This window comes from Podarcis cretensis (genome assembly GCF_951804945.1).
Source record: "Podarcis cretensis genome assembly, chromosome: 5".
In the NCBI taxonomy this organism is placed as follows: domain Eukaryota; kingdom Metazoa; phylum Chordata; class Lepidosauria; order Squamata; family Lacertidae; genus Podarcis; species Podarcis cretensis.
In genome coordinates, this window is record NC_137174.1 from 73,720,947 (window position 1) to 73,739,180 (window position 18,234).

Here is an 18,234-nt window from a genome sequence, read left to right on the forward strand (position 1 = left end):
GCTTTAGATGGCAATAGATGTATCTCATACTAGGAATGAGTCTGTCAGTGGTGTTTATTTTCTCCGTTCTTGTTCACCTTCAATATTAAATGGTACCATCTCTGAATAGCAAGATGTTTGAATTCAGAGGACTGTCACAGCAGTCTTAAGTTGACAGGAATTCAAGAGGTGGCCACTTAACCTTATTTGAATGAGGTGAGAAACTGGATCTCAAGACTAACAATCAAATTCATTAAAAGGAATTGTACAGTTTATGGATATAGCTTTGTGAGGAAGTAGGTTGACTTACAGCTCAAGCAGCCTTGGTGTGAGACCAAGTATGTATTCTGAGTTAAAATAAGAAAACAATTTTCTCTGTGTTGATAATTTCAGAGTTCCCCCCTACCCTCCATACTAATGAGCTAGAGACGAAGGATGAAATATTGTTTTCACATTTCAGATTATATATGGTGCATTTTAGTGAACAAAGATAATGAGGTCTTAATTTGTCAAAAGCTGATCCACATTTAATTGCTGAAGTTAGTTTTAGGGGTGTTTCCGAGTTTTACCATGACAACTACTTAAGGGCACTGGCTTCGCACATATAAAGGCCTCAAGTTCAATGTGTGACATTTTGGGTAGTGGACTAGGAAAGGCCCCAATTTGGAAAATTGCTACCAGCCAGACTACCGATCAAATGGGATGGGATGCTAAATATTTCATTAGAAACAATGTCAGGCTTTAAAAGAATTAAAAGGCATAGGAAAGCCTTGGTTTTTATCCGGACTGTAGAATATGAGGAAGGTTTAACCCCTTCCTCCCCGGCCACTATCCTGATGAAATCTCCTTGCCCCCTGCAGTACTGCTAACTTAGAGCATGGGGTGATTTTCATCTAGATCAGGGCCGTCCAACAGGTAGATCCTGATCCACTGGTAGATTGTGGTGTGTCCGTGGTAGATCGTGGGACCCTTCCCCCCCCCCCATGTTGACTTCCCCAAAAAAGCTCAACAACTTTGGTAGGTAACTGCCAGTTTTTTTATAGTGGGAGTAGATCTCAGTCTCCTGAAAGTTGGACATGCCTGATCTAGATCATAGCTAAGGAGGGAAAGGTTAACCCCCTACATGCTGTCATCCTAGTGAAAAATAACCCATGCTCCTATGTTTACAATTATGATTATTAAACTCATTTTAGCTTCTAAAGACACATTTCTAACGACACAGTTGGCTCCAAGTATAACTGTGCTACAAGTACAAATGGTCTCTCATGCTAGAGACATTTATTTTGGAAACAAATAATTCAAAAGTTATATTCACTAGAAACTCCATCCTCCCTCCCCCCCCCAAAAAAAAGAAAAAGAAATATTGAACACCAAGAAGAAATGACAGTTATCTTCATTATCCCCTTTCCAGAGAAATCTGGGTGGCTAGATTCCACTGCTGGAGTCAAGGGGGCTGAGAGGCTGAGCTAGCCAGACCTTTGTTCTGCTTTAGCAAGCCATTAAAAATATATACTCAAGTTCTGAAGCACAATCCATAGAGAATTAAAGGAGGGGGAGCAGTATTGGTCAGAAATGAGAGGCATTTTTCTTCAAGAAATATATTGTTACTATTCAACAAAGTGGATTTTTAAAATAAAAAGAACCATTATGAATCCAACTTCTTTCTAGGCCAAGAAAACACACATTTTAGCAATGTGATTCATGCAAAAAGACCTTCACAAGCAGCTTAAGCAATTGGCACCCCGACAATTATGTAGACAAATGTGGGCACTATGGCAAAGGGTGAATTTGCAAAGCTGGTTTCTCAGAAAGCTTCCTGGAAACAGTGGGAACTGGTTGGATACATTGCCATTAAACCATAGCTTAAAATGAAGTATGGTTTAATGTGACATGTAAAGTACCAACGTGTTTGAGCATGCATCTTCAGATACCTTGCCCTCCTAGTCAGCAGCAGACCATTTGAAAAGAATAGTGGTAGGAAAGATAGGCTGTTGTCCTTCCACAGAAATGAGGTGGAGAGAAAGGAGCAAGGGACAGCCTCTCTTAGAGTTCTGCAAATCAGAAAGAGCATCTCACTACCACCAGTTCCAACAAACTTTACAGCTCTGGCTCTGAATGCCAAAATAAAAGTATATGCTCATTTTCAAATGCAATAATTTGAGGTTTAATGTTCAGTGGAAAATGATAAAATAACCATTGCAATTAATTAGAGGGTAAGATGGTTATTTTAGTCATATTAAGCTTCCATTAATATGCTGCAGCAGAACTTTGAATTAGTTAAATTACCGTTGTAAAATGGCATATTAAAAGTGAGACATGGTATTTGAAATAAAACAGGAATGTACACATAAAATCAAAGAGCCTAAAATTATTTATCTTTGATTCAAACCTTTTTTTTTATTAAAGTATGAATGCCTTTACATTGCAGAATAGTTTACATACATTGGAAAGCAATAAGCATATTATTTTCAAGAGGTGCAAGTCCTCCTCAGTATGTTCCCATGATCAATCTACATGCTGTGACACTGATCGCACACGCAGACACACATACACACACTCACACAAACATACAAAGTTTACATATTCACACACAATGGAACAGACTGCTAGAGCTATCTGCTTTGATTAGCTTTCTTTTAAGGCTTCTGTAAGGTGCCCTCGTGCCCCTAACATTACCACGATTTATGAACAAGACTATATGTATAAAGGAGCAGCATTATCTGCAACCTATTAATCAGCACTTGGCCTTTAAACATTATTATTTTTTAAAAAAAGAAACAAATAAACAACTTTCTCAAGTTATGAACCCTTTCATCTGTGACCAGAAAAGGGTTCTGGAAATATTAGTATGAGGTTTTGAATCACAACAAATAATCTGCTTTCAAACCTGATCCCTTTCCACTGTAAGACACCCTGTGATCAAACTGGACCTAAAAAGTGATACCCAAGGAAGTGGGGTCAATATGGACATAGCTGGTGGCAAGACTGCTGTGGAACTAAGGGTCTCATACCATGCCAGAACTGAGGGAAAGCATATGAGGCAGCTTAACTATTAACTATCCAGGATCTTTATTTTGAAGCTATTTATATACTGCTTAATTACCGAAGTTTATCATTAATTACCAAATTACAATCTCTCACAATCTTCAGCAGTGGTTCGGTCATCCCAGGCATTCAAAAACAGTTCACAATCAGGTCCCCCAGCTCCCCAACCTGCCTTCTGGTATCCCTGCAAGTTTGTATTTAAAAACTATAGGGCTAAAGTGGAAAATGAGTGGCTGCAGGTACATTTAAAAGGTAAAATAAAATAAAATATAGCATATGATTATAGTGTGTAAATATAAGCATCTCTGAATATTCAAACTGTGAAATGTGAGTTTATGTAGATTTTCAGGCTGTTAATCTAAAAGACTGCAGGTAGCTACTTCAATCTGGAGACGGTCAACAGGATTAGCAGTAGGCCACCAAATTGTATTTTCTTCTCTAGAAATGGATCCCATTTGCAACTGTATTAAGACTCTAGCAACAAATCCTAGAGGATTCTATCATTAGAATTGTTCACTTGTTTCAACAAGCAAAACTGAAATAATTTATTATCTTTATGAGACGAGCCTGAACTGTGAGGGCCAAAATGGGGCTGGAAGCTGTGGCTGAAGGTAAAATGGAAACACAAGTAAAAATGCTTTGTCACATTTTTAAACAGCAGCAGCAGATTTCAATGTGGTGCAGTTATTATAAAGATGCATATATTTTAGGGAATTTACTGAATTGCTTCTTTATTTTGAAAAGCTGATCAGTCACATGTTGGGTGCCCCATCACTCCCACATTGAACTGTTGCTTATTCATCTATATACTTCTATTCCCAGGGCCATTTTCTGCTTTTGCTTAACCAGTAATGAGTTCAAGTCAGCCATCGTCAGATTCCAGTTCTTGAGACATTTCTTCAGATGAGCTATTCCTGTGGATCCGTCCATCACTCTTCATGCTATGGAAAGTCTTCTTAAAGGCCTCCATCATGGCATGAGCCAACTTCTTGGCCTCTAACTTGCTCTCGCACTCTACAGCATGGCAGTCCATTTGGTAGGACAAATCATCGTTGATCTCCCGATAAACCCAAGCAAAAATGTTTGGGCTGACATTGTGGTCGGCAGTGCAGTAAGCAATACGTGCAACTTGAAAGGTATCCATGTGGACAGTGGCCTCTCCTTTGAGGTCCAGATGATGAAGCCAAACTTGGAAGGGGCGGATTTCCAGAAGGGCATTAGCTGAGAAGATGTCCTCTCTGGCAAGCGTGTGCTTCTTCCACAACTCAATGACTGGTTTCTCCGTGCAACCTGACAAAAACTGCATCCCTGTTGTGGAAACTTTACCCAAATATGTAACCTAAGAAAAGAGATAGAAAGGAAATAAAGTTTGTCAACAGAAGTCTTTGGAATTTCAATTTCAACATGTTGTGATCTTTACACAGAACACCAATAGCATCACTTGAAAATTGTAAACCTATCTCAGCTCAAGCAATTTTTAGCTTGGGATTTTCAAAGTCTAGTTGACGTTGAATTAGAACTACTGAATTCACAGTACATCCAAATATTGCATCACCTGACAATTCTATTAAAAAGCTGAATATTCAGCTACTGAGTACATCCATATTAGTTTCGTAATGATCAAAATGTGCCTATTTTGTCTTCCAATTAGACTTAAGTATGTATCATACAAGAATACAAAGATCTGAAGCAGCATTTTCAAATCTGAACTTACGTCTGCCTATCTTCCAATGATTGCTTCTAAATGTAGAAGTACAACAGAAGATAAGCACTCTGTTCCTACTAGCTCTCAAATTTTACTTCTGTAATAGTGCTAAAATAATACATTCCAAGTGAACTGGTGTAACACAGTGAGTTAATTATACAATGTTGTGCATGTTTAATCCGAAGCAAGGCTCAATGAGTTCAGGAGGGCTTGCACTTATTTGGGAAGTGTTTTAGGACTGCAGCCTAAGACATGCTTAGTCAGGCATTATGCTTGAACAGGGAATCCTAATCAAAGTATGGGGCACTGAGTGGGAAGGTTTGAAGATAGTCAAACACACATAGAGACCCCCTTCAAAGCTTCTCACTCAACGTGGGAAGCTCAGAGCAAGCAGGAATGGCATACACAGCTCTATGGTTCCTATTCATGCTGGTATACGGTGTTCAGAGGTAATGCCTATACAAGCTACAAAGAGCTGCAAATCTGAACGCTTGTGGTTCGGTTCTTGTCTCTACCACCAGGTAGAAACCCATTAGGCAGGTCTCTGGCAAACTGCTCTCTTTCAGTCTCAACAATATGGGGATAATACTCATCCACTTCACAGAGTTGTTATAAAAACCACAGAATGGTGTTAAAAGTGCTCTACAGATGCTAATAATTATTATTATGTACATTGTGTTGTCTTTTTCAACATCTCAAATTAAAATATGATCTGTAAAAATAACCAGATGGGCAGGGTAGAAATAAATTATTCCTACAACTACTACTGCTACTGCTACTACTACTACTACTACCACTACCACTACTACTACAGTCCAGTTCACAACTCTAAAATATATAGTTTGGAACTAGTTAGTTACAAAGTCGACCTAAGCAGTTGCTTTAGGGTGCCAGAATCTTAGGGGAAACAGTGAAGTAGCAGCAGATGCTGCATAGGACAGAGTTCACTGGGAGTTTTGAAAGCAAAGTGGAAAGGAAATAGAGCCATAGCCAGTGCTGGAGGAGCGAGGGTCAAAAAGGGTGAAAGAGAATGGTATAGATAGAACAGGAGCTGGGCACAGAGATACATGCATGGCCAAGAGTTCTGCTTCATCTCTGGAAGAGGTTTGTGCTGGTGGGAAGTGGTTGGCATCATTTACCTATCCAGTCTTGGCCAAATTTTGAAATCGTATTCTTTAACAATGAGTTACAAAGACTCTCCTCCTGCAAAAGAGGGGAGTGGTTGTGGGCGGGAGCCGGTCTCCGCCTCAAGCAGGGGGCGTTAGCCCCCTGCCTCCTACTCACCTGGCTGGCGCACCACGCCCACAGGCAGGCACCCAACCAGGTGCCTTCGAAGGGGTGTGGACGGCAGCTTCAATCGCTGCTGTGCCAGCCACGCAGCCTCACTCTTCATCGTCCCGTCATGAATACGATTTACCAGGCTATATAGCTTTGAACCAAACATGACACTATAATTGTGCAAGTACAGTTAATGTGTTTTTTGGGGTTAAGTAAACAGCAGCCTTTGTGATGCTGGAGTAGTTTTAGGACCATTAGGGCAGAGGAGGGGGATTTTTATGTCCCTGAAAAAATCCCCTGAAAGGCAAACAACATTTTTGGAGAAGCAATTTTTGTCAGACCACAGCAGAAGCAGAAAGAGGCTACTATATTAAAAATGTGCACATTAACTGCATTCATGTAATTAGCATAATGTTTGGATTGGTCCATAGATGTACTGCTACTCTTTTTTATGGGGTCTACTTTTTCCACATCCCAAGCAACTAACTGCTGTAAGAGTTCACTGTAAATTTTCCTTTTCTATTTTTTGGCTTTAAAAAGTTCCTCATTATAAAAATAGCTTTGAACAGCAATGTGTTTACATTGTGCAAAATCATTAAATACTAATGTAACATGCAAGGACTCAGCATGAAAACAACTCTCAGAGTTTCTGCAGGGGTTGTTCGTGTCACATTCAGAGACCCAAATAATTAAGAATAAGCTTACAAAATATTATTGGAAATCCATGCTGGTTCATTCCCTCTCTGCCAAAATGCAAGGAAATCACAAAATGAAAAGCCTTAAGAAGCCTTCTGTAACGTCACACCTATAAGCATCTTACATTTGGGGCAACACAGGGACCTGCAACAGCTAAAATTGTTAACAAGGCTCTGGATTTTTAGTTCCTATCGCTACTCTAATCAATTAAGTTTCCATAGCCTTATGGTGTTACTAAGAGTTCAAGCAGTTCCCTTCCTGCCCCCTCTGAACAGTCTCACAGATCCTGAAGTTGTTGTAGGTTTCTGAGTCTATAGTTTAGAAAATAAGATAAATCTATAAACTGCCATGTTTGTAACCTTCAGCTTATTCTCTGCAGAGCCAATCCAATACATTTCATTCTTACACGAGTTACCCAAAAGAAGTTTGATACCACAAACAGCAGTATGCATTGGAAGCCTTCTCTGAAATCCATGAAGAAGAAGAAGAAGAGTTTGGATTTGATATCCCGCCTTTCACTCCCTTTAAGGAGTCTCAAAGCGGCTAACATTCTCCTTTCCCTTCCTCCCCCACAACAAACACTCTGTGAGGTGAGTGGGGCTGAGAGACTTCAAAGAAGTGTGACTAGCCCAAGGTCACCCAGCAGCTGCATGTGGAGGAGCGGAGACGCGAACCTGGTTCCCCAGGATTACGAGACTACCGCTCTTAACCACTACACCACACTGGCTCTGATCCAGTCTGGTTACTCTTATATTCAAAGGAACTCCCCCATCACCACTATTTAAAATAAAATATTTCTTTTTATTTATGGTTTGCCAGGCCCCAATTTTTTACTAACCCAACCTCATTGCTTCAAGAACCTAAGCAAACTCCACTGTTCTGAAGTAGCAATATTTTTATTTTGTATACTATACAACAGACAGAAAAATAAAGCTTTTTTACCCCACTTGTCACTGTTATTTTGAAGACAAACACAAGCCTTAATATGTGAAGTCTATCCCCGTTCAGATTGTACTTAGCCAAATGAGAGCCACATTACCTCTATAAAGGGAAGTCCAGGACTGTTTGCAAGAAGGCATTCAAACAGATCCATGCTGCTCTCTGACTGCATGCACCTGTTCCCAAGAGTAGGTTTTGGTCTATGTTACCTGCGATTGGAAGCCATTTTGAATCCATGTGGACAGAACCTTCCAAAATTTCACTGATTTCTATGTTTTATTTTGGTTTCTTAGAATTCCCAAGCAGTGCCAAGTATGAGGCTGCTAGCATTTTATAAGCCATCATTGCTGATTTCTGTAATGCTTTGTTCTTACAACTCATGAATTTCATATAGCGAGGGAATACTTTTTTAAAAGCACAAAATACATAAAATATCCATGTGTTATACATATATTCTATCAACACACCATAAAATAACATTGAGAGCTGCGTTTTAGCAAGATTAATTCTTCAAAACCAGTAAAAACGACAGAAACCTGTACAATTTAATAGTCACCAGGTAGAAGAATCATCCGAAGTGTATGATATCCATTTCCTCAACACCCACAGGTGTTTGGTTCAGTGCAGCAAGCAATTGCACAAGGCAATCCAGTTGTGGGGAAGCTATAGATATATATTTATAAATCAGAGCCCCTGCAATACACTTTGCTGCCTGAGAAGAAGGAAAATAAGTTGTTTCCCTTCTCCATCCCACATACAATAACCGCTCAGACTGGCAGTTGAATCTGCTTTCACTTTGGGTAACCAGACAGCATCCTCATCCACACTCAAATGCAGCATATGAGCTGGAAAGCATAGGGCAGGTTGCATGGCACATACAGCTCTGCTTTCCAGCACCTTGCCATCAGTGACTTCCCACTCCTCCTGACCCCTGCTCCCTCCAACAAATGCTGCAATGCAGACATGATGGCCGTGTGTGTCACATGAGCCAAGCAAGACAGGGCATGCCAGCTGGAGTGGGTAGCCTGTGCTGGATGCACCTGCCTGCCCACTCAGCCAAGATTTCTCCTCTGCAACAGTGCTGATTGCGATGCATTGGGGGAAAATTCGCTGAGCCAGCTAGCACAGGCCAGCAACAAGCCATTAGTGTTGATGCTGGGGCAGCAGCTCAAGAGAATGGGAATATCTAGATGATCCCATTGTTTCCCTCCCCAGCAAACTCTCTGCCTAATGGTACTGTTGGAACCACAAGTCATAATTCAACAGAGTAGGATAGTCAGTGGTGACGGTGGACTGCTTTGTTTTGTATCACACTTCTCAAAAAGAGATCCAGTATAAAGTCCTAGTCATCTGTCTTGGTGTACAACCAATGCCAATTTCATGTGGGCGAACAGTCAAACCTCTCACTGACTTTTTTGAGACTCTGCGAGATGATTTGTCTATTATATCATCTCTTAGTAGGTTTAGTAGATGATAGGTGTCATATGATATAGGAAACAGAGGGGGCACACCTAAACAGCATTTTATTAAATTTCAGTAATAAAGAGCTTTTTATTATCTCACTATTCTCCACATATAAAAATACTGCTTTATTATATGCTGTAGTAGGTTGAGATCTCCATATAGTTTTTCAAAGGGTGTGTAAAAAGAAGGCATCCCACGCAACTTTCCTGGCATACTAAAGTTGTCTATATTCTTTTTGCCCTTTCTCCTGTCAAATGGGATTTTCTATCCAAGTCTTTTCCCTACTGGCAAGCTTCTACAATGATCTCAAACACAGCTGCACTTTCAACTATTAATAGTTATTAGGTGCATGTGAATATGCTAACCTTTAGGGGGAAAGCAAAATCCATGTCAAGGAAGATTTCATTTCTCATGTAAACCTTGTAACAGAGTATGAATATTTGACTCAAGGTGCAATCTGCAAAAAGACTGCAGTATCTAGAGCTTTTGTTGTTGTTCTTTTTCAGCAGGACTGGTGAAAAGGCTATTTGGCTTACAGAGACTTAGGGTAAGATTTCATCCTAAATGAAATCAATGAGAATTTGCTATTAATTTAAACAATAACATGATTTATGCATCAAAATCAACCTGTTTGCAATATGTTTGACAAATAGAGGATGACCGTAACTCACACTACAATACCTGTGTAGCATCTCTGTGGCCTCCTTTTTGCATTGCTCACATGAAAAGGCAAAGGGTGTGGAAAGGGACTGTGAAGCTGCACCCTTGGCCCTACCACCACTCATACACAGGTCAGAACTTGGGAGGCAGAGGGGGCTCATAGGCAAAGGCCTACAATTTTGAGGGCGCCTACACCAAGTCCCACTGGTAGAGGCGAAGGGGGGTCCTTCGGTAAAGATTATTGCTCATGCATGGCTCTCCACCCTCACTGCCCCGCCCCACCATCTGAGAAGGAGGGAAAGCCTTTGGGCAGACTACATGACTGAGTTCCAGGATGTGGGGAAGCCTACATCTGTAGGCCTTCCTGCTTTTGTCACTCATGCTAATATGTGGACAGCAGAGGAGGCAGTCACACATCATTGGGGATGGGGGCAGAGGTATAGCCCAGAAGATGCATTCTATGTGCTTTACATGTCCATGCAAATAATATGTGAAGAGTTTGTGGCTTCATGTGGTTTTGCTTCCATACTGCTGAGCTCTCAGCAGAACATAACTAAGAGAGGCTAGAAGACAGACCTGACTGTGAATCATGCCTCTTTATTCTGACCTTTGACAGAGAGTCTCTTGTGTGTCTCCAAAATGCCTCAGATACCTTTTCAGAAGCTGTGACTAGGCTTTAGCACACCCTCTAATAAATAATAATAATAATAATAATAATAATAATAATAATAATAATAATAATTTATTTATACCCTGCCCATCTAGCTGGGTTTCCCCAGCCACTCTGGGCAGCTTCCAACAGAATATTAAAATACAATAATCTATTAAACATTAAAAGCTTCCCTAAACAGGGCTGCCTTCAGATGTCTTCCAAAAGTCTTCTAAAAGTCCTAAGAGAAGCCTGCCTTGCTGACCACTCTATTGGCCTCTAACCACAATATAAGACTTTCCTTTTTGAGCAGGATTTTGGTTTTTGATTTTCATTTTCCCAGGCTTTATATATAAAAAAAATAGCAAATAGAATATTTTAATAGGTGGCAAATCTAATCAGGATCACAGCGTTGGGGTAGAAAGCTAGCCCTTTGTTCTCCAGAGCAGTTTCCCTATGAAAAGCACTTTCCCAAAGCTGATACTTGCCAGTGGGGGAAGATGTCCAGGGAAGGGACCTTAATGTTTTCCTGCTGTAGGGAAAATAACAACAACAACAACAACAACAACAACAACAACAACAACAACAACAACAAAAATTATATTTATACCCCGCCCTCCCTGGCCAGAGCCGAGCTCAGGGCAGCTAATACCAGTAAAATTACAATAAAAACATAATAGGAAAAAAACCAATTTAAAATAAAGGTTTAAATGCAATTTAAAATGCAGCCTCGTTTTAAAAAAATAGCAGATTGGGGAACAATTTCCATTGTGGAAATAGCAGGCAGTGGAAGGTTTAACCCCTTCCTGATTAAATTCATCTCCCAGCTGCTGTTCAAGTGTTAAAAACAGAAGGATATCTGATATGGCTCTTCCATGTCACCTTGAGAGACTTAAAAGAATCACAATGCACAAGGGACTCTGGATTGAAGCAAATGCATTTTTAGTTCAGCTGAACAGTTTCATAATCTATACTTCTTTTTAGCACTCCTGCTTGCTACTTGACTTTCATTTTTGTCTATGTTATTTAGGCAAAACAGTTTTAGGTTATTTTCAGTAGCTTCTAGTTTTTAACAATTTAGGAAGTGTGAATTCCTTAGCCTACTGCAAGATTAATGACTGGTTGACTTTTTTTTTTTACATAACCAGTTCAATGTGACTCGCCCTATAATCACTTGGGGGCAGAATTAAAATGTGGAACAAAAATATATAATTTATTTAGCCAAACATTTGTTTATTCTACTCCTCTAAACACTGGTTGCCTTTGCAGACTAATTAGCTAAGCTGTCATTAGAGGAAATACTGCTCACTTTGGACCAAGATGAGATTCAGAAATAGCAATCACCAAGAGAAGGGCTTATTACATTACACTAGAGTAGATGGGGAAGGACGTAGCTCAGTGGTGCAGCACAGGCTTTGCATTAAAATGATCACAGCTTCAAATCTAGGCATTTTCAGGTAAGGCTGGGAAAGACCCTGGAGAATAGTTAATACTGAGCTAGATAGATCAATAGTCTGACTTGCTATAGGGTAAATTTGTATGCTTCAGTGAGTCTGGAACAAATAGCTCCCTGGCAGGGCATCTGCTGTGCCTGCAGAAGGTCTCAGCATCTCCAGGTAGGGCTGGAAAAAACACTCCTGTCTAAAACCCTGGAGAGCTGCTACCAGCCTGTACACACAACAAGGAGCTAGATGAACCTATTGTCTGATTCAGTATAAGGCAGCTTCCTATGTGCTTTCATAGTCACACTTACACCGGAACTTAAGCTGTACTACGCCATTATTTTGTATGATTGCACAAGGGCCAAATTATTAATACAGAGCTTCTGAATGCAAAGTTTTGGTGAAGAGTGGGCCGATGGGGAACTGAGGGGTCCCAGACAGAGAGGAACCTCAGAAAAAATTACAGGCTTTCCGGCAATATTAGAGTTCTGCAAGACCACAGAAAGGCAAGAGGATACTTGGCATGGAATGGGGGAGATGATTCCTTGGAACTCCCTGTGCATGCCAGAGGCCTCCAGACAAGTAATAGGTGCAATCTATGTTGCACATAGGGACGCAGGTGGCGCTGTGGGTTAAAGCCTCAGCGCCTAGGGCTTGCCGATCGAAAGGTCGGCGGTTCGAATCCCTGCGGCGGGGTGCGCTCCCGCTGCTCGGTCCCAGCGCCTGCCAACCTAGCAGTTCGAAAGCACCTCCGGGTGCAAGTAGATAAATAGGGACCGCTTACCAGCGGGAAGGTAAACGGCGTTTCCGTGTGCGGCTCTGGCTCGCCAGAGCAGCGATGTCACGCTGGCCACGTGACCCGGAAGTGTCTCCGGACAGCGCTGGCCCCTGGCCTCTTAAGTGAGATGGGCGCACAACCCCAGAGTCTGTCAAGACTGGCCCGTATGGGCAGGGGTACCTTTACCTTTACCTTATGTTGCACATACCTGCCTCATAAATTTCCAGAATAAGCATGCAACCTCAAGGAAGTGCAGATTCTGGTGGGAGAATAATTTGCCTCATTTGTACATCATAATACATGCTTTCGTTCTGTGTTCCCAAAAGCATACATACAAGTTCACTAAAACTTCTCTCTGAAAATCCAATGAACATCACATTTAAAAAAGAAATGTGTAAAAATATGTTCGAAATTGGGAGGGGGGGGGACAATGACAACAAAGTAACACAGCCTGCTTTTAACAGTACCAATGACATCACATAATGCATCGGAAGTGGGTTACCAAGGAGATATGGTTCAGTCTAGCACGCAATTCTGAACACCTTCATGGTTCAATGAGAGTTGACAGCATTCAGTGTTTGGAGTGTGTGTTTTTTAAAGAAAGAAAGAAAGAAAGAAAGAAAGAAAGAAAGAAAGAAAGAAAGAAAGAAAGAAAGAAAGAAAATGACATGAATTGGGGAAATAACCTAATTTAAATTATTTTTCTATGTGGCTAGAAGATGAAATCTTATTCAAGTCAAAGGTTTTAGCTGATCCTTGATATTTTAACACGGTAAAATGCTACCAATTCATGTACTATTTAATTTCATGTTGCTGCTTTGAGGCCATTCTGTTGTAATTGGGTATTTTACTATTTGTTGTAGAGAGGACAAAACCAGTCATACACAATGCTAGACACACTGGGGGTTTTTATGACATGAATGGGCAGAAGGTAGAATATGTACCACAGCTGGACTATAAGCCACTGTCTGCTGAGTTACTTAGTGAAAATAGGAGGCTGCCTTATAAAGAAGCTCAATATTGTCTCCAATTCTACACCAACTAGCAGTGGCTCACCAGAGGACATTCCCAGCACTACTTGAAGGTATGCTAGGCCCTGAACCGGAGACTTGCTGCATGCAAAGCACTGACTTTTAGCCCTTCCTTTAGTGCCTGCTGGTTGTGGAATTCTTGCAAGGTGTTTTAAGAATAGGTAAAGGGACCCCTGACCATTAGGTCCAGTCATGGCCGACTCTGGGGTTGCGGCACTCATCTCGCTTTATTGGCCGAGGGAGCCGGCATACAGCTTCCGGGTCATGTGGCCAGCATGACTAAGCCGCTTCTGGCGAACCAGAGCAGCGCAGGGAAATGCCTTTTACCTTCACGCCAGAGTGGTACCTATTTATCTACTTGCACTTTGACGTGCTTTCGAACAGCTAGGTTGGCAGGAGGTTTTAAGAATACAAGTGCCATATTGGATCAAAACTCCTTGCAGAATTAGGATCACTTACTACACATTGGTAGATGAAATAGAAAATATGGTACTGGAGCATGTGCTGGCAGCTCAGCTCCAGAGGTTTCTGGAGGAGACTGATTATCTAGATCCATTTCAATCTGGTTCTAGGGCTGGTTATGGGACAGAGATAGCTTTGGTCGCCTTGGTGGATAACTTAATGCCAAGAACTGGACAGGTGGGAGTGTGTTCCTGTTGGTTCTGCTAGATCTCTTGGTGGCTTTCAATACTATTGACTATGGTATCCTTCCAGGCTGCCTTGCTGGGACAGGACTTGGAGGAAGTATTTTACAGTAGTTCCATTCCTTCCTGGAGAAGCAAATTCAGAAGATGGTGCTGGGGACAATGACTCCTGTTCAGTGCCTTGGTCACTGGCTTGCAGAGCCCCTTAGGGTTTACAAACCTGATATTTGGGGGAGGCCCTTCTCCTCCCTTGGAGGTTTTTCAGCAGAGGTTGAATGGCCATCTGTCATGGATGCTTTAGTTGAGATTCCTGCATTGCAGGGTGTTGGGCTAGATTATCCTCAAGGTCTCTACATTCTATTATTCTCTCTAGAAGCTGCTAGAGCAATGGCACTAATGGAAGCAATATGCTGTGGTGCAGTAACAAGTGTCCTTAAAACAACACAGCAATTAAAACATGAGAGTCGGATAAAGAGGTCAGGGGAATACCTGTTCAAACAGGTGTGTCTTCAAGAGCTAACAGAATGCCAACACAGATGGGGTGTCTCTTATTTCAGCAGGGAATGTATCACATTCAGTGCCATCACTGAAAAAGCCCACCTCCATGTCAGCAGCCTTATCTCACAGGAAGGAGGACAGGATACAAATGGAATAGGCAGGAAAACCAAGAAATAAACATATTCACTCATAGTTTGGGCCCGGCTCTTTGCCATGGGTAGTGTATCACAGTTCTTAGAAGTGGAGAAGAAAATTTAAATGAATGCAACTTTAATTTCAGGTTCAACACGGAGATGTAAGTTGACAAAAAACACTTAAAGGGGTTAAGGGAGATTAAACCTCTTTCCCTTCCTGACAGCCAAATTAATTCCTACTGCTTTCATTGTGGCTTGGTCATGATTACTAATTTTGCTTGGACTGGGGTCACAAGGTTAGCTCCCACACATTTGATTCTGGCACCTAGGAGTTGAAACTCAGGCTTCCAGGTATAATTTATTGCTTTAATCTGTATATGTGAATGCTTACATTTGTCTTTTCAGTTGCTTAGAGTGCCTTGCCAAATGGGCAAACTATAAATTGTTGAAACAAATCAAATTTGGTTCCCAGCTGCAACAAAGCTTAATTAAGTACACGTAGTTTATTTGCTCACATGCAACCCTTGTTATTTCCCCTTCCTATCCCCTCCACTGCTGAAGCTTAGATTGTAAGCTCCTCATGGCAGGGACCCATCTTTTTGATTTTCTTACTCCATGAATCACTAATTGCATTGACAGTATTAAAGGGTTTGGCTGCTTTAACACAATATAGTACAAGAAACCCACGGTGCTCCTGTTCCCTCACCACTCCCAGCTTTGTGCTGGCATTCAGTTCTACACTCAACTGTTGTACTGGACTGGACGATTGTAATTGGAGAACAGCAATAATAGGTTTTGTATCTCTTTCAGTAGAATCTATGTGAACACAAACCTATAATAAATAGCCACATCATAAACTTTAATTTTTTTAAAAAAAATGGATCTATTGACAAAGTGTTTGAACTAGAAATTATGTGCAGAAGGAGTCTTCAACTGGTGTGTTGTGTCTGGAGCTAAGATGGAGCGCATCAGTGGCACCACCTCTGCTTTGTTAAAGGAAAGAGGGAGGGAGGCGGAGGGAGAGGGATGCTCAAAACTGACCTTTAGTTTCTGATTGCTGTTTTTAAATTTTCATAGGTTCAATCTACCTTGCTCTGGGCAAGTCAGTTGGAGACCTTGGGAACTTTTACTAAAATGTGTGCAGTCAAAGAGTGACTATAAGACAGATGGCTTACACATTTCTTTCTCCATTGTGAAGTGTATCTGCACTGTAACTGCAATGCAGCTGCAGCTTTTAGCCAGCCTGTGCCTACTTTTATTGCTGGGCTGAACTGGTTCTGTTCATATCAATATGTTCTGATCTGCCTGGATTGGCTTGATCAAACAGTTGCAACCACAGAATTTCAAGTGGTTGCAACAAAATCTAATTCCAGAATTCCGTTACTGCTGGGTTTTGGTCGTCTGTAGTTACCCAGCTGGCTCACCCCATACAACCCTCCCATACCTTTAGGACATGGTGGTTTATAAATGAAGACTTTGAAAGTGGACTTTGAGGTAACTTCATTTTTCTTGACTTGTAGTGATTAACATTCAGTGTGACACTATTCTGCACATCAAGCAAGCACTTATGAAACGTTCAATGAAATATAAGAATAGCTGGTATATGTGCATCGCTTGAACATATGCATCTCTCTACACAGTGAGAATAAGAGCTGCTTATTTATTGGGTAGCAAAGTCCCTTGCTTCCCACAGGCTGTAATTATTTGTTGTCAATTCAGCTTTTTTTCATAACTGTGCAACATATTCAAACTTGATTTTAGTTCCTGTTGCAAGTTCTTGAAATTACTGTAGTTTTAATCTACTGCTTTCTTTAACCATATCGTATTTTATAGTCTTGCAGTAATTGCATATGGATGAAAGTCTATCCACTTTGCATATAAAGTACTGTAGCAAAGAAAGAAAGTGAGCCATATTGCCTGAAATTCCAGATCCAGTGTATTAATAATCATCTGCAGTAGTGTCACAAGGTCTGAAGACAGTAAAACAGTAAAACCAAGCACTTTGGAAAGTTTTGTGCTGTGTGAGGCAAGCCCACCACTGGTCTCTGGTTTCTATGAAACTATATTGAAGCCCAGCACCTAGGCAGCTAGTGAGATCTCCAGCATAAGACATTAATTGTATCAGCTCAAGTCTTTTCCTCCCTCATTTATCTGAATCATGAGCTTAACACAATTCCAGTGAGATTTTTAAACAAAATATTTATTTTATTCTCAGATTTGGATGAGAAAGAGGTGGAGGCACTGCCACTCGAAGAGATACAAGAAAACAAACTCAAAAGAGGAAGCAACTCCTATCTTATAAACAGAGGAAGGCAAAATGATTACTTTACTCAAGGAGTCATCTGGATATGCACTTCCGCAGCCTAGGCAAAGGGATTTTGGAGACTGTGGGGAGTAAGAAGCATACTCATCTGTTAGTGCAAGTTCTGCATCATCTTTTAAAAAACACACTACTGCAGATCAACACTTATATGTGCACATTGGTAATGAGATTTGTTGCACAAATGCAGATGTGTTTTAAATAATGGCAAGTGATTCTCCATCAATGAATCAGGTGCCTAGATTATTTTTCTTAGTCCCATTACATCCTCTCCCCAGCTTGTTATTCCACTTATTTTTCAACTTATACTACCAAACACAATTAAGCGTTCAAACACCCACTCTGGATCCAGAATACACATTACTACTTTGCACTGATATACAGCAAGGAAGCCCAGCCCCTCTCTTCATTTTGCTCTTGTCAAATGACACCAGCACATAATTTGCCATGTCAGCCAGGCTCCTGATGTGTGAAGACTGTAGATATTGTGGCTGTCAGTGATGAAGTCTGAAGTGATTTATTTCTGAGGCATTAAGAGGGTGGTGCGGGAGACAAAGGCACTTTATAAAAATGACACCTCAGTAATACAAAGGTAATCTCCTTTTGTCTCTGTTGCCAAATTTGTCTAGCTTTGAGTCAAAACAAAGGGCTGCTACTCTCACAGCACATAAATGACTCAACTCGTGACACCCACAACATCCTCTTGGTACTTTGCATGCTGAACGATGTCAGGAAGGATCAACAAATTTGTGAAACATTTTCAGTCCATAGACTTTTGGGAAACAACACTAATGACAAGAAAATAATGCTGAGGAAGAGAACACATACAAACCAAGAAGTATAATCAGCTCATTTCCCCTTACGTTAATGTGAACAAAGATACCAGAAATAATCACACATTAAAACTTCAGTAGGTAGATTTCTAAAATGCAGAACTGTGTGTGATCTTTATAATAAGAAAGGAAATCATCT

At 40.9% G+C, this 18,234-nt stretch overlaps 1 protein-coding gene across 1 annotated transcript in view; it reads right to left on the minus strand.

The window, feature by feature from the left end:
- Positions 1-2,347: 2,347 nt before the first annotated feature.
- The window catches only part of PID1 (phosphotyrosine interaction domain containing 1), a 93,058-nt gene continuing 77,171 nt past the window's right edge, over positions 2,348-18,234 (minus strand). Inside the window, exon 3 of the mRNA XM_079978307.1 lies at positions 2,348-4,363. Within this exon, the coding sequence (XP_079834433.1) occupies positions 3,887-4,363 (477 nt within the window). The 3' untranslated portion in view covers positions 2,348-3,886. The remainder of the gene's footprint in view (positions 4,364-18,234) is intronic.